Source organism: Tenrec ecaudatus, chromosome 1 (assembly GCF_050624435.1).
Source record: "Tenrec ecaudatus isolate mTenEca1 chromosome 1, mTenEca1.hap1, whole genome shotgun sequence".
Classification (NCBI taxonomy): domain Eukaryota; kingdom Metazoa; phylum Chordata; class Mammalia; order Afrosoricida; family Tenrecidae; genus Tenrec; species Tenrec ecaudatus.
This window is the reverse complement of record NC_134530.1, coordinates 255214824-255232617: the sequence shown is the minus strand read 5'-3', so window position 1 is coordinate 255232617 and position 17794 is coordinate 255214824. Positions and strand designations below refer to the sequence as shown.

The 17794-nt window shown below is 35.9% G+C and overlaps 1 protein-coding gene across 4 annotated transcripts in view; it reads right to left on the bottom strand.

Annotated features, from left to right (window-relative positions):
- CDC42BPA (CDC42 binding protein kinase alpha) overlaps window positions 1–17794 on the bottom strand; it is a 318565-nt gene that overhangs the window by 167932 nt on the left and 132839 nt on the right. For all 4 annotated transcript variants that reach the window (XM_075531439.1, XM_075531457.1, XM_075531449.1 and 1 more), the window contains exon 7: window positions 296–496. In XM_075531439.1, the coding sequence (XP_075387554.1) occupies window positions 296–496 (201 nt within the window). The remainder of the gene's footprint in view (window positions 1–295; window positions 497–17794) is intronic.

The following is a 17794-nucleotide window of genomic DNA, read 5'->3' as shown; positions in this document are numbered from 1 at the left end:
GACATTTACTTTAATATATAATGCTGTATAAGTCTCTTATAATATTCAACCATTTTAGTGGGGAGACCATTACATTTCTTATTTATTTTCAAAAGCTGATAAAATGCATGAGGAAGTTACAACTAATAATTTTATGCATAATTTATGATTTTTACTATTAATGCCAGTCATGTTGCGATATGCATAGATATGTGAATGTCCACTGTTTTTAGAAAAAATCTTATTTTAAGATTATCATATTGTTTTTATCTTATGCATTATTTATATCAATTTGAGAGACAAAAGATATACTAACTTTGTGATTCATAATTTTTCCATAGGTCTCCACCAGAGATTCTGCATAAAATGGTGTTTCTCCATAAAGCATTTCATACATACAAACCCCCAAAGACCACCAATCACACTCAGGGCCATATCTGCCTTTCCCATCTTCCATTGCTTGAAGAATTTCAGGAGAGATATAATCTGGGGTTCCAACAGCTACTGACGACTGGACCTGTAGAGGTTTACATTTTTAGACATATATTAAAAATATTTTCAAATAAAAACAATTTATTAATGTAAAACCTTAACTTATTCTTAGACATGAGATATTATTATCTCTTATTTCATTTTCGTTGTTATCTCAATTTAGTTCCCTTGCGCACATGTTAAATTGTACAAAATGTTCACATGAACAGATTTCCAGATTTTATAATAAGGAAATTTTATCATACTGTTACTTAGTTTCACACATTTAGGGAAACAATCTAAGTTCTAAAGCTATTAACAAAACTCAGAATATTTAGCTTAGTAAATTCTTATTATTGATATTCACCTGTCTGACTAATACATACAAAGACAACTATGGAAATTTTACCATTAATTAGGGAGAGAAACCCTGACATACAGTATATATGAAGGGTTGAAAAAAGTCACCTTAAAATATAAACAATAACAACCTAAGAAAATAACTGTCAACACTACACCACAAACATTTCTCAATTTTCAGGGTAGAAGTCAGCAAAAAATGATAGACAAGAAAGATACTGGGAAGAGTGAAGAGTTCATGGCAAAATATGTAAGTACTGTCACGTACCCAGTCCTACAATAACAACAGTCTACGAGTAGATGCACAAGACAGATACACAGGCTGAATGGATGCGGCAAGGAGAGCGGGACTATTCACATGGATATACGTTTGACAGAGGATATCTGTCCTTGGGTATTTACCTTTGCTATAAATATATCTCAGACTATTTTACAACAAATAGAGAGCAAAGTTATGTAAAATTCTTAGGTATAACCAAACACCTTTAGGGACTAAGTAACTGAGTGTGGCAGCAAAGGACCATAATCTTGGGAAGACTCAAAGCCAACTAGCATACACATACACAGTCCACAAGACATCCATCTTTAGTGAGTACAAACTGATGTATTAAAAGTTCATATGTGATCATTTAGGGTGTATATGTCCAAAGAAAATATGAGTGAAGAAAACAGAAGGCACATGGAAACAAACAAATAGTCCAATAGGCTAATAATCTATGTGAATATCAACCTTATGATGGTGAGGCAAGAAGAATTAGATGGTATCAAACTACCATTACCAATTATTCTAAAGGGGATCACATTAAAATCTCCTTGATGGGAGAAAAATATGCAATAATACTCAAAATCAAAAGGACCAGACGTACTAGTAGGATAGAGTATGGTCAAATCCCCAAGATTATAACCCTTAGTCACCCTGCAGGTCTGGAAATGAATTCACTCCCATGACCCTATGCTCAGCTAAATAATAGGTCTCTAAATAATAGGTCTCTAGGGGGAACAATAACACTAGGGAGGTACACAATGCTCAGAATAATCAAATATTTCAGATCAAAAGGACATTTATCCAAGAACAAAGTTCAGAGGGTTAGAAGGAAGAATAGAAACAGGAAACAGGGAAGACGTGGGATGAGTGATATTATTGTGTGGAAATTGCTCTCAAAGCAATGAAACAAAATGCACTGGACTGTTGAGTGCAAAATTGATCTGTTCCATCACTTTTTTTTTCAATAGAGAAGGGGAAAATTACATAATTCAAATGATAAAATCCTACAAAATAGTTGAGTATACAAATATGACAGGTTATATAGAAATTAGAAATTAAGTAGCTAAAAAAGATCCTAGATGCCTATATTTTTAAATCATTTTATTGAGGGCTTGTACAACTCTTATCAGAATCCATATACATAGATGTCTATCATAAAAGGTATTCTAAAGTAATAGAAAATGAGCCCTTTATGTTTTAAAGTAACATAAAAAAATGAACATTCTGAAAGTACTCTATCAAACTAGTTAATATTCTGGATTTTCTACACTACATTACCATGATTAATAATCAGGATAGACCCTCTATTTGACAACATTGTCAACTATTTAAAAAACTCTTTGTGGTGCAGTAAATTACTTGATATGGTTCTCTTATAAATAGTTTTTTTAATTGCCACCAAATAACTGTGTGGGATCATGGAAATGTGTGCATGAAACTATTAATATGGAGCTGTCTAATTTAGCAGTCATACTAGATATAAAATGAGCCATCTCAGAAGCAGGTAGAGGGGAATCTCACAAGAACAAGGAGCCAGGAGTGGAACTAGCATCCTGTGTGCTGAACCTCCTCAATCTGAGGGACAGCGCTGTGACAAGAGAAGAGAAGCAGGAGTGGGAAGGAGTAACAGCAGCAGAAGCAAGAGCTAGAGCATGAGCCAAATCGGTGAGTGAGCCTTTTTTTTTTCTTTCATTTTATTGGGGGCTCATACAATTAATATTATAATCCATACATACATCCATTGTTCCAAGCACATTTGTACATTTGTTGCCATTATCATTCTCAAAACATTTGCTTTCTACTTGAGTTCTTGATATCAGCCCATTTTTCCCCTCCATCCCCACTCACCCCTCCCTCATGAACCCTTAAAATTTATGAATTATTATTATTTTGTCATATCTTACACTGTCTGACGTCTCCCTTCACCCACTTTTCTACTGTCCATCCCCCAGGGAGGAGGTTATATATAGATCCTTCTTAACGCATATAGAGAAAAGTGAGTGTCTATGGGCAGGAGGCTTACATGTGAACTGGGTTGCCTACTCAGGGACACTCAATCAAGGTAGCTAGGTTTGCTCACCCATGCAGCTCGAGCAGAGTGCTTTGTGCCTGAGACTTATGACAGAGTAGAATCCTTGTGAGTATTTCTCCGCAGCTGTCAATGAGCTTTGGAGGACTTGCTTGAGCAGGACAGAAACTAGGGGCTGAAAATCCGAGGAGAGAGAGGGATGTGCCTGCTCCACACACAAAAAAATTGTATCCTGAGCATTTCTGATTCTGAATTTTAGGTAACCTGTTAACCTCTATGATAAGCCCATAATTATGAGTTTTGCCTGAGTTCTGTGTGGCCACTGCAGTGAATTTTCAGACCCAGCAGAGAAGTGTTGTGCCATGGGTTGGATGCTTGTTATCAGAATTAGTAAAGGGAAGAGGATGGAGGTCTATCTGACCTCCACCTAGGAAGAACTGGCCTTGCGCTTATCTTGAGTTTGATTCTCCCACCCACATGTAGCGGGGTCGTGAGAAAGATGGAGGCCCTCAATGAGACATACTGACACAGTGGCTACAGCAATGGACTCAATCAAGCACAGGCACAATGGTGAGGATGGCACAGGACTGAGCAGTGTGTCATGCTGTTGTGAGGAAGGTAGCTACGGGGTGGACAATGACAAGTGAAGTCAGAGGAGGTCACACAAATCCCCCACTCCATTCTCACATTCTTCCATTACAAAATCTTTTTTCTAAATGCCAGGAAAAAAGGCTATAATCATCCTTAAAAACATATTAAACAGTTTTAAGAGAAATTATTGGGGCCAATAATCAAAAGATGGTTGAGTACCAGGCTAATAAACATGAGTGTCATGGGGGGTATTGGAGAATTGTTTATTTCATTTTCTAAATGCTTAGATTTTAACACATATATGGGACAAACTAACTTACATGAAATGAGGGCTAAACCAAGAGACTGCCTGCCACCTCATATAACCTTTACCAAAAAGGATGTCTTTTTTTTTTGGATGTCTTTTAAAAAAAAGGATGAGTCATAAAATACTGTCATCCTACAGAGAAGGCAGAAACTGTGTTTATCTTGACTTGTGGCTGTTTGAAGAGGTTTTTTTCTCCCCTAGGAATTCATAACTGTAGGTATTAAAGTCCCACAATTTAGGATCATGATTCACACTGCTTTTATACTGCGAGAATTCTCAACCCAAAAATGTGATATAAATACTGGTGCTAGTTCCAAACATGATCGCTGAAAGCAAAGTGGGTGCATAGGCAAATGTGGTGAAGAAAGCTGCAGGTGCCTGGCTATCAAAGGATATTGCATCTGGGGTCTTAAAAGGCCTGAAGGCAAACAAGTGGCCATCTAGCTGAGAAGCAACAAAGTCCACATGGAAGAAGCATGCCAGCCTGTGTGATCATGAGGTGCTGAAGGGATCAGTTATCAGGCATCAAAGACCCAGAACCACAACAACAAAAAAAGACCCAGTAAAAAAATAGTATCTATTTAAATGAGGGGGAGGGCGGAGTGGAGCCCATCTGTAGGCAACTGGTCATGCCCTTACGGAAGGGTCACAAGGAAGAGAAGAGCCAGTCAGGGTGCAATATAGCACCAATGAAACATACAACTTTCGTCTAGTTCTTTAATGCTTCCGCCCCTCCCCGAACTATCATGACCCCAATTCTACCTTACAAATATGGATAAACCAGAGCATGTACATGGGTACAGATAAGAACTGGAAACACAGGGGATCCAGGACAGATGAACCCCTCAAGAACACTAGTGAGAGTAGCAATACCAGGAGGGGAAGGGGAAGGTAGGGGGGGGGGAAAGGGGGAACTGATCACAATGATCTACCTATAACCCCCTCCCAGGGGGATGGGGAACAGAAGAGTGGGTCAAGGGAGATATTGGTCAATGTAAAACATGAAAAAAAAAATTTATAAATTATCAAGGGTTCAGGAGGGAATGTGGGAGAGGGAGGGGAAAATGAGTAGCTGGTATCAAGGGTTCAAGTAGAAAGAAAATATTTTGAAAATGATGATGGCAACTTATGTACAAATATGCTCGACACAATGGATGGATGGATAGTGATAAGAGCTCTATTAGCCTCCAATAAAATGATTTTTAAAAAATACTGGTGCTAGATTAGATGCCTCTAGGAAGCCCGGACAAACAAATCCAAATCTAGTCTGGCAGACAGATGCTCAAAGCTGGCCACACAGGGTTCATGCATAGCGTTCCACTGAAGATAAGTTCAAAATCCAAGGACACATATTAAGCAAAAGAACATCCATTATGAACAAGGATAGGAACGTGTATAAAAATGTACAATTTGGACCTGATGCAAGGGGCTTAAGTGGAGAGCAAATGCTTTGAGAATGATTGGGGCAGGGAATGTATGGATGTGCTTTATACAATTGATGTATGTATATGTATGGATGGTGATAAGAGTTGTATGGGTCCCTAATAAAATGTAAAAAAGAAAAGAGGAGAAAAAAATGATTAGGGCAGGGACTGTACAGATGTACTTTATACAATTGATGTATGTATATGTATGAACTGTGATAAGAATTGTATGAGCCCCTAATTGTTAAAATTAAAAAAAAATGTACAATTTGACCCTTAGTAATTACCAGATATATTCCACACAATAAGTAGTTTAAAGATGATTATTACTATTAGTGGCCCCAGATTCAAGGCAGCCATGTATCAGAACAAAACACTGCCATGATCAACTACAAATAAGACAAGTGTGATCCGTAGTATTTGCACTGGTTTATTCTGGAAGCAATTTGTCAAGCTTCTCTAATTAGCCTACTTGGCCTGCAAGCTCAGCAGAAATTTGTCCGGCATTATAGCAAAACCAAAGCCTATACGAGGAGATTGCACATGAAGAGCCATAGCCGTAGTCAAACTTAGATTTCCCATGTGGAAGGTGAGAATTCGACTGGTTAGTCATCAGGGACCCCCTCAAAATGTTTAAAGACATTAAAAAGATGAAAGAAAATGCAAATATTTAAAAAATTAAGATGTCGTAGAAACAAACTAGCCTGAAAAACTTTTAAAAGCTATAAATAGGCAAAGAAAGATTAGATTCAGTGAAGAAAATAATAAACTCAAAGAAGAGCTAGAGGTATTAATTAGCAACCAATAAGGAAAGAGAAAGCTGGAAAATACAGAAAAGTCCAGAGAGATGGATGCTAGAATGAGCACACTATACACATGTGTGATGAGAGCTGACTAAAGAGTAATTACAGAAAAGCAATATTCAAAAAGAAAAAGCTTTGAACATTTACAAATTATGAAAAACGTAAATTATTGTGTGCAGGAAGGATATTGAGTCCCCAAAATAATAAAAACAGATACACGCAAATAGATATACATGGGGTACCCCCCCAAAAAAACCCAATGCTCATTAGTTTTTTTATGTGAGGGGTATAATGCATTTGGAATTCATTCCACCAGGTCAGACTGTTAAACAAGCTTTCTATTTAGAGGTTCTGAAAAGATTGCATAACAGTGTGTAATAAAAGAGGCCTTATTTGTGGTAGACAAGGGACTGGTTTTGCCATCAAGACTGGTTTTGCACCTGCTCAAGCAGCCATTTCAGTTGGCAGTTACAGGCAATAAAACAGCATGCCTCTCTCTTCCTCTACACGCTACCCACCTGACCTTGGTGCGTGTGACTTCTTTCTGTTTCTGTGAATGAAGAGGGACATGATAGGACACAATTTGACAGTGTGATGAAGAGGTGAAGGAAAAAAACAAGGAATGTGCTGTCAAGCCATCCAAACAGATGACTTTGAAAGATGGAAAAATGCTTCCAAGAATGGAATCGCAAGTATTAAGTGTCAAGGAGAGAACTCTGAGGGTGATAAGGTTGTTTTGTAAAAATATTTAAATACATAGCATTGAAAAGAAATTCTGTTTGGGGGGGCATACCCACTCATGTATACTGTAAAAACAAAGTGATCTTCGAAACAATGAAAATAAAGATTACATACTAAGGAATGACAACTTAATAATTATTGACAATAACAGAAGCTAGAAAAAAAATTGAAAGTGAAGAGACAATATAATTTCAATTATAGCACTCTCTACTTTCCTAAACGATCATATAGAAAGTAGCATTAAATAAAGAAAAAGACTGAGAGAGCCACCACTTATAAACCACTTTTGATGAACTTCTAAGGAAATAAGAAAGTTAATTCAGGTGAGAAAGGTGATACTAGAAGGGTCCTCAAGACTCTTTAAACAGGGGCCAGTTCGATTACAAGGATCCACATGTGACCTCTTCCCTGGGAGAGGGACAGCAGAGAAGGGGGGGAAGGGAGACTCCGGATAGGGCAAGATATGACAAAACAACGATGTATAAATTACCAAGGGCACATGAGGGAGGGGGGAAAGGGGAGGGAGGGGAAAAAAATAGGACCTGATGCAAGGGGCTTAAGTGGAGAGCAAATGCCTTGAGAATGATTGGGGCAGGGAATGTATGGATGTGCTTTATACAATTGATGTATGTATATGTATGGATGGTGATAAGAGTTGTATGAGTCCCTAATAAAATGTAAAAAAAAGAAAAGAGGAGAAAAAATGATTAGGGCAAAGAATGTACAGATGTGCTTTATACAATTGATGTATGTATATGTATGAACTGTGATAAGAATTTTATGAGCCCCAATAAATTGTTTAAAAAAAAACAAAACAGAGGCCAGTTCACTGTCCCTCACATTCATTGGAGGGCCAGACCATAGTTTTAAAAAAACTATGCACAAATTCCTATGCACACTGCACATATCTAATTTTGAAGTTGAAAAACAAACGGGGCCAAAACACCCAGTGGGCTGGATAAATGTCCTTGGTGGGCCGCATGTGGCCCTCAGGCGTAGTTTGAGGATGCCTGCTAGAAACTAATGGAAATCAACACATTAAAAAATAAACTTTTGACATTTAATTGGGTAAAATAATGATGAAGATGACAACGAGTATGATGAGTACAATTATTTGGGAGAGAAAAAGAAGCTGAAACTAAAATACTAAAAATAGTAACATGTTAGCTCAGGGAAATGTTAACAACTTTCTCGGACTAGAATAGGGTGAGGAAACTGACTAACTTTGGGCATTAAATAAACCATGAATGTTAAAATTTTAAAGATAACCATTAGACTATCTGAAATAGAGTGTATAATTCCATTTTTTTAAAAAAGAGAAACTAAAGTGGATCAAGCCATAATAGACAGGAAAGAAGGGGGAAAGCATTCATGTAAACCAACAAAATCTAGAGTAAACAGCCTAAGATATGACAAAATAAATTTGAATACACTGATAATCATAAATTTTATAGATTAAATTCACTTATGAAAAAGACAGAATGATCGCATTGCATAATAAACAAAACTAACATTCAGTAATATTCTACTTAAAAGGGATGCACCAAAAAATAAGAGCAAATTCGTTTTTTAGCAAGTGAAAGGGAAAAAAGATATGTCATGCATATATTAAACCAAAGGAAATTAAAATAACTATAAGTCAAAATACTCTAAGGTCAAAATAGCTATTAAGTTCTTTTTAATTATTAAGATTTTGAAAATTCATTAAAATAATAAAAAATACCCTGAATTTATAACTCTAGATAACTTGTATGTAACAACATAGACATAAAAGATCCATGTAAAACACTGGAAATGATAAGAATAAATGAACAAATCCATTATATAAGTATTTTAAAATATGCTTAGAAATAATAATTATTATATCAAAGAAGTAAATATCATTAGAAAATTTTTAAATTGAGCAGCAAGATTAACAAATTTAACCTTATGGACTTATACAAGAAGGAGTTTCAAAATATTTGTGCAAATACTTCACTATCTTTTCATTCCATTTGGAAACCCCCAACATATAAAAACTTACACTAAAAAGTTAAAAAATTGAGTTTTACCCAGGGTGAGAGTAGCGATACTGGGAAGGAAGTAGGGGTAGAAAGGGGGAACCAATCTTGGGGATCTACATATGGCCTCCTCCCTGGGGGAAGGGCAACAGGAAAGTGGGTGAATGGAGACGATGGGCAGTGTAAGATAAGATAAAATAATAATTTATACATTATTAAGGGTTCATGAGGGAGGGAGTAGCGAGGGGGGGTGAGAGAAAAAAGGAAAATGAGCTGATTACAGGAACCCAAGCGGAAGACGAATTTTGAGGATGAGGGCAACGAATGTATAACTGTGCTTTATGCAATTGATGTATGTATGGATTGTGGTAAGGGTTGTATGAGCCCCAATGAAATTATTTTTATAAATAAACATGGAACACTAAAAAGTCAGAAAGCACAAGTCAACTAATTAAAAAACAAAGCGATAGACCCATTCTCCAGTAATGTAAAGCTATAAATTAACCAAATAATTGAATAAGTAACATTATGGAAATTAAAATGTAAACCTATAATTAATGGCCTACCTAATAAGTCTAACTGAATTTGTGAAATGTTTAGAATTAATAACAGGAAGATCGTATATATCAAAATATATTAGGGAAAAGAGAAGCACAAATAAACAATGTGAATTTAAAAGGACAACAGTACACGTGCAAGATAAGATTTTAAAACTAGGAATAGTAGTATGAACAATGTTATACCCATAAACTTGAAATCTAAGAGAAAATACACAATTTCATAGAAAAAAATATAACTTACCTAAACTGACTCAGGAAGAAATAGAAAACCAAAGAGACCTATAATCATTAAAAAATTTGAATCAATAGTATAAAATCTACCCACAAAACAAACAGAAGAAACAAAACAAAAATCCCACCAATGCTAGAGAATTTAAAAGTCCTACTAATTATAAGAAACCAATAAACTCAGACTTATATATCCTATTCTGTAGCTAAAATGGTCAAAGAAACGGAACATGACACCCTATTCAATTCACTTTACGAGGTTAAAATAGTCTAGATAAAAGAATTAAACAAAAATAATTAGTGAAGGAAAATTGTACTGCAATTTCAGATATGAACAGCTCAGAAATAGATGTTAGTAAGAACCCTGAATAATGTATTAACAAAGGGTATCCAGCAATTTGTTAGATATATATTAATAAATAATAGGAGTAAGCTCTATTTATCTGGAGAATGGGTAATTTAACATTGAAAATCTGTCTTTATAATTAACCAATTGAAAAACCACCTCCAACAAAAAGTCCTAATATCACTCACTAGTGCAGAAAAATATTATTATAATGGCCACCACAAACTCTGAATAAATTATAGATAGAAGGACATTTCCACAATATAATTAAAGAGTCAGCAATCATACTTAATCAGAAACAACAAAAACATTAAGAACAAGAAGGAAAAGGTGCTTGTTCCCTTTTGCCTTCTCTATTTAAATTAACATTGCAGCAAAAGTAACAAATTGCAGGGAAAGTTAAAACTGAATCTAAAACCAAAAAAATAAACTGATTGGCATTTCATAAATTCCAGCTCATAATGACCCTATAAGGCAGTGAAACTGACCCTATGGTTTTCTGATACTGCAATTCTTATGGGAGTAGAAAGCCTCCTCTCTCTCCTGTGAAGCAGCTGGTGGTTTTTGAACTACTGACCTTGAGGTCAGCTTTCTAAGGTATAACCATACGCCAGCAGAGCTCCATAAAAACTACACAGTAAGAGAAAGTACCATATAAAGAATGAAAAGGAAAAAATAAAAGAAGACAAAAACCAAAGTTGGTCATTATTTAGGTTATGAGGGGAAGTTTAAAAAAGTACTTAAAATATCATAGAAAGCATTATTAAATAAAATGGCAAATTGCAAAGCTATTGTTACCCCACACAGCTTTCATTAGAGAGCTATATATTTCTAGAGTTAGTGTTTTCATGTCTCTAACCCTTTCCCCTACAATTCTGGGCTTGTCAATTTACTGAATATACTCGAGTATAAGCCAAGTTTTCCAACACATTTTTATGCAGTTTTGTGGTAAAATTAGGTGCCTCGGCTGATATTCGGGTTGGCTTATACTCCAGTATAAACAGTACACCATGTCAAAGGACAAATTTGGCATCCTTGGGGAACTCAAAATCTGTATCTTTTAATTGTTTTTTGAGTTGAGGAAACAAAAGAAGCTGAAAGGGGCAAGATCAGGGCTATACAGTGAAAGGAGGAAGGTATCCCACTGAAATTTCCCACCGAAACGTCTTCCTAGGAAGCCCTCTTGATTCTCCTGTGTCCTTTGAAAAAAACTGATCATGATATACTTTTGAAATTTCTGGAAACCATCTTCATAACCTTCCCCACCCCAAATTATAGATATTATTTACTGTTTTAAACATTGTTATGAATTCTATGACTGCTTACTGATCAGATCAGTTTGTCATTCAACAATTCATATGCATTTTGTTTCAAGACGTTTCAAGTCCCATGGTGTAACATTATTTACCCCACTTCCACCCTGGGTTTCCTACTTTCATTCCTTCTTTCCTAACCCTTCTGAACATTTTTTGGTCAAAAGCTGGCCCTTTCACATGAAATGGCTAGTTATTCTAAGCTGTGGGTAACTCTAATAATACCATTCTCCTTATAAACCTGTTTACTGTTGGACTGAGTATCTTTGGCCATGGATTTAAGCACATTTCCAGACCCATAGGATGACAAAGGGCTATATACCTGTGGTGTTTCTACCACTCTTAATCGGACCAGGAAGCCTCTTAAATAATTTTTGTGTCTATGTTCATAGGGATGTTGGTGTATAATTTTCATTTTTATGATATCTTTGCCTAGTTTTGGAATGAGTAGATTCATTTCATAAAATTAGGAAATATTCTACCCTTTTATTTTTTTAATTTAATCATTTTATTCGGGGCTCATACAACTCTTATCACAATCCATACATCCATTGTGTCAAGCACATTTGTGTACATTTGTTGCCCACAACATTCTCAAAACATTTGCTTTCTGCTTGAGCCCTTGGTATCAGCTGCTCGTTTTTCCTCACCCTCCACAGTCCTCCCTTCCTCATTAGTCCTGATAATCTATATTTAGTTATATCTTACACTGTCCAATGTCTCTGTTCACCCACTTTCTACTGTCCATCCTCCAGGAAGGAGGTTATATGTAGATCCCTCATTCCTTGTTATGGGTCTGTTCAAATGTTCTACTTCAGTCCATATTAGTTTGGGTGGGTAGAATGCATCTAGAAATCTATCTATTCTTCAAGATTTCCAGATTTGTTAGCGCAAAGTTCCTCACAGAAATATATTACAATTCTTTTTATTTTTGCTGGTTCTATTATGACATCAGCCATTTCATTTTTATGGATGTAATTTGCAACTTCTCTTTTTCCTTTGTTAGATTTGCCAATGGTTGGTCAAATCTTTTGTTAATCCTTTCAGAGCACTAAATTCTAGTTTTCTTGATTGTATTGTTTCATTTTTCATCATTTCTGCTCTAATCTTTATTATATCTTTTCTCCTGGTAGTTATAAGTTTGCTTTGCTGATTATGTTTTCTAATTCTTGGGAATGCTGGGATAAGATGCAAATTTTTTTAAATCACCTTATTGGGGCCTCGTACAACTCTTATCACATCCATCCACTGTGTCAAGCACATTTATACCTATGTTACCATCATCATTCTCAAAACATTTGCTTTCCGCTTGAGCCCTTGGTATCAGCTCATTTTTCCCCTTCCTCCCCGCTCCTCCTCTCCCCTCCCCCATGAACCCTTGATAATTTATAAATTATTATTTTATCATATCTTACACCATCCCATGTCTCCCTTCACCCACTTCTCCGCTGTCCATCCACCAAGGAAGATGTTATATGTAGATCCTTGTAATCTGTTCCCCCTTTTTCCCTCACCTTCCCTCCACCCTCCCAGTATTGCCACTCACGATGTAAATTTTGACTCTTTTTTAACATGTGCATTTATTGGTATAAATTATCCTCTGATTACTGCTTGCAGTGTTTTCTATAGGTTATGGAATGTTGTGTTTTCGTTCTCATTTAATCTGAGTAAGTTTTTATAATTTTTAAAAATTTCTTCTAGTATCCAGCACTTAACAAAGTATGATGTTATGCAATCTTCATGTATTTGATTTTGCACTTGGTCTTTGTATTATTGATTTCTGAGATTATAGCATTGTGACCTATGAAGATGTTTTGTAGTATTTTAATATTTACTAAGGCTTGCTTTGTGTCCTAATATATGCTCTGTTCTGGAGAATGTACCATGTGCAACTGATAGAATTCAATCAGAATATACATTATGCTATGGTTGAGTGAAATGTTCTGTGCATACATGAGTTCAAGTTGGCTGATTGTGTTTAGTTTGTCTTGTTCTTCATCCAAAGCAGCATATTAAAGTCTACTATTAATGGAGAATTGTGCAGTTCTCTCTTAAATTTTATCAGAATTGGATTTATATATTTTAAGCCTCTTTCATGGGTGCATATATATGTATTATAGTCATGTTCTTTTCCCAATGACCCCTTTATTATATAATGTCTTTTTTCTTTATACTTTGTTTCTGCTTTAAAATCTTTTATCTTAAATTAATATTGAAGCCCTGCTTGTTTTATTGTCCTTAGCTTGATATATTTATTTGCATCCTTTGATTTTTAATAAATTTGTGTCCTACCCCTGAAATGTGTCTTTTGTACACTGCATATTGATGGGACGTGCTTTCTGTCTATTCTGCTATCTTCTGTCTCTTGATTGAAACATTTAATACATTTCTATTCAGTGTAATTTTTAAATCATTGTATTGAGGGCTCATACAACTCTTTTCACAATCCATACATACATCAATTGTGTCTAGCACATTAGTACATATGTTGCCATCATCATTCTCTAAACATCTGCTTTCTACTTGAGCCCTTAGTATCAGCTCATTTTTCCCCTCCCTCCTTGTTCCTCCCTGAACCCTTGATAATTTATAAATTATTATTTTATCATATCAGTATAATTTTCAATTAGTATAAATTTATTGTCAGTTTGCTGTATTCGGTTCATATGTGGCGCTACAAATTTGTTTCTTCCATATAATATTCTATGCTGATTTTATTTTATTTGTAGTTTTTCTGGTCATTATCTTCATTGCTGTTGTCTTAGTTTACTAATCTTTGCTATTTCCCGACATTTCATTTTGAGAAGCTTTTTTATATTTGCTGAGGTTACCCTGTAATTTATTAATTTCTTCCCTGCTTTATGGGGAATGTATGCAATCTTGAACTGGGCTTGACTTTGTCTTTGTTTTATGTTAGATACTTCTAGATCTGGTTTGACTTTTGGGTGGAGGTATCATGTATGTTAATCTCAGTTTATTGTCTGCTGGCTCTCTATCCAAATAACTCCCGTTAGTAATTCTTAAAATGTTGGTTGGGGGAAAAAAAAAATGTTGGTTGGGTTTTTACAAATTCCTTTCATTTATGTTTATCTGTAAATAGCCTAATTTCATTGTCGTATTTGGAACAATTTTGCTGGATATTCTTAGTTGATTTTTTTACCTGTGAAAATTTTATGTATAACATGTATTGCCTTCTGTGTGCATGGTTTCTGAGGAGAAATCAGAGGCGAATCTTGTTGGTTGTCTTCTGTAAGTAGGTTCTCACTTCCCCCTAGTTGCTTTCAGAACTTTTTTTCCCCATTTGCAAAGTATGTGACATGCAGTGGTGATTTTCTTTTGGGGGGTCTATTCTGTTGGAGTTAGTTGATCTATATGAATGTACCATATATATTCAAGAATAAGCCGACCCAAATATCAGCCAAGGAACCCAATTTTACCACAAAAAATGCATTAAAAATGTGCTGAAATACTTGGCTTAGACAAGAGTACATACGGTATATCTTCTCATATTTCATGATATTAGGGAAGTTTTCTTCCAACAACTGCTCAACATTTTTCCTCTGAAGCTTTTTGTGAGTCTCTTCTGTTTCTGAAATTTCTACTACCCGTAAGTTTTTCTTTTGGTCTTACCTTACAAAATTTTCCGTCTTTCTTTATACTATTTCATTCTCCTTTTTTTCCTCGTTTGTTTAAATAGATTTCTGTTAAAGAGATTTGTCTTTGAGTTCAATTATATAGCCTGACATTGAATTAACACTACTCCTCTTGCCTTTCAATGTAATATTTTTCTGAAAGGTTAGTATTATAGTCTTTTGGCTTTCTATTTGCTCTTTTAGTATGGTTTCTAATTTTTCATTTGTCAGTTTGTTCTTATAGTTTTTCCTGAATTCCGTTAATGTTTGTGTGTGGGTTTTTTTCCTCCCCTTGATTTTACTTGTAGTTTTCTTGATCATTTTCTCAATCAACTAAAGAAATCTGAATATTATTCTTCTTAATTCTTTATCTGTTAGTTGCAATGCCATTTATTCTATAGAAAATGTTTCTGGCTTTATATTTTGGTTACTTGTCTGAGCCACTCTGCCTTGTTTCCATAAACAAACTAAAACTGACTAAAAAACATTTAAGTGGTGGTACATTTGTATTTAACTGATCATTATATGCTGGTTTCTAAGGCATTCACCCTCTATATTCTGGCGAACATGATAGAGATGTTGCCTGATAGTGCAGATGAGCTTGGATGTGGTTGCTGAACAGGTGGTTCAAGAGTGAGGAGTTGTCATTGCCGAGTGGGGAGGGATGTGGATGGTATGGGTGTGCTGGGCTGTGTGGACATGGTTTCTGTTTCATAATGGATTAGAGAAGAAAGAAAAAGAGAGGGAAAACAAAACACATAAGAGCAAATTAAATCATGAATTAGAAAAAACAAGCAGTGGGAGGAGGCAAATCTGGACAAGAGAATGGTAAAAACTGAGAGGAGAGTAAAAATAGCGGTAGAGAAAATGAAAAGTGAAAAACAAAAGACTATCACAATTAACAAAATGTGGTAGGGGGGAAAGAGAAAGGAAGATAGTGAATGTAAACACTAAAAGAAAAATAGAAAGGGAGAAGAAAAACAAAGTGGAAGAAAATGAAAAGTAGAAAACATAAAAACAGGATAGAAAACAAGGGTCGGAAAAGGAGAAAACCAGATGGAGACCAGCATACACAGAGGAGAAAAACTGTGGAGGACAGGGTGCCTGCTATGGGCTGGCGCCCTCTGCCAGTCAAGGTGCTAAAGGGATAGTGGGGGGGGGGTGTGTGTGAAGGAAATGGGAAGCAAGGTCCAGATGCAGCGTCCTCCAGTTTATACTATGTTTGGGGTCAGGACAACTGATTTTTAAGGAGTGAGTGACAACTCAGAACGCTGCTGCAGTTAGTGTATGTTCCATGAAGGAACGCTTTTGGATTCACAGGGCAGTTGGGGGACTGGTATCTGGGTGTAAAGGGAATTTTTGCCTGCCCAGGGGCAGACGTCCTGACAATTGCTAGAAAAAGCTGAAGATGGCCAGAGGGTAAGGTCAGCTGACACTTCAATGGTTCCCTTTTCCTCCTCTCTGGATGTTTTTGTCCAGCTTCTTCTAGTGGGTATATTCAGTGTACTTGTGTGTCCTTTCCACTGGCACTCGGGGCTCCAGGGTTATCACCCATGCTTTTGTCGCTTCGTCTCTTGTGTACTTGATGTAGAGTTTCCGAGCAGAGTACCCACCTAGCATGCCCTCTAACCATATGTCCCGCCAAATCCTTTTCAACTGACGCTGTCTTGAATTAAAATAGCTCAATAGAACCAGTCGCTCAGAAGCCACTGTCCTGATGGGAACTTGATCACTGGATCATAGTGGCACCCATCCCCAGTTATGATGCGGCACATAAATTGTTTTCAATAAGCTTTAACCTTGCTTAAAGGCTTTCACTTTAAATCAGTCTTTTGAGGTAGCTGATCTTTGAATGCAACAACACTTTCCATACCCTTGAGCAGAAAGCCTGCTAGAGCCAGATATTCACTTAAAATTAAAGACACTAACTCTGTGTGAGATTCCAACTTCAGTAGATATTGCATCAGCAGCAATTCTATTCCATCAGTCTCTGGATTTTACCCACAGTTTCCCTAATCTTCAAGACTTCCATCTCTTGACTAATTTTCTTGGGTCTTCCTGACACTCTTCAAAATGTTTGATTCATATAAAACTGCATTCTTTGGCAGGTGGGGGTGGGACACTCCCATAAATTGTTATAAGGTTTCAATTGAGAAGGTGTCCACTTGAGTTTTGTTAAAAATTTGACCTCAAAATAGTCCATCCCCGCCCTCCAGGGCACAATGAGTAGTATCCTTTCTTATGAAGGTATCCTAGCAAAACTAAATCAATAAAGTTATAGAGAGAGCTTGTATGCTGTCATCCACTGATTAGAGAGACAAATTTAAACATTCCTTGTTTGGAACAAACATGTGCATGTATGAACTGGAGACCTAGTAACAATACCTTTGGACTTAACTTAATGTATGATCACTTACACAGAAAACCTAGAAAAATTTACCTTCAATTTAATTGAATACAAAGATTTAGCAAGTTTGACTGATTCAAGATGAATACACAGAAATCAAGAACAGTACAATGCTACTAAACATCAAATTTAAACATGTTATAATTTATGAAAGAAATAAAATTCATGAAGTATCTATAGATAAAACAGGTAATCAGCTAATAGAAAAAATTTTAACTTTATTAAGAAACATAAAGGAAACATTAAATCAACTGAGAAACAATATTATCCACTGGAAAATGGGAAGATTCCATAGGGAATACATGCTTCCAAATTAATCTCTAAAATCATGTGTGCCA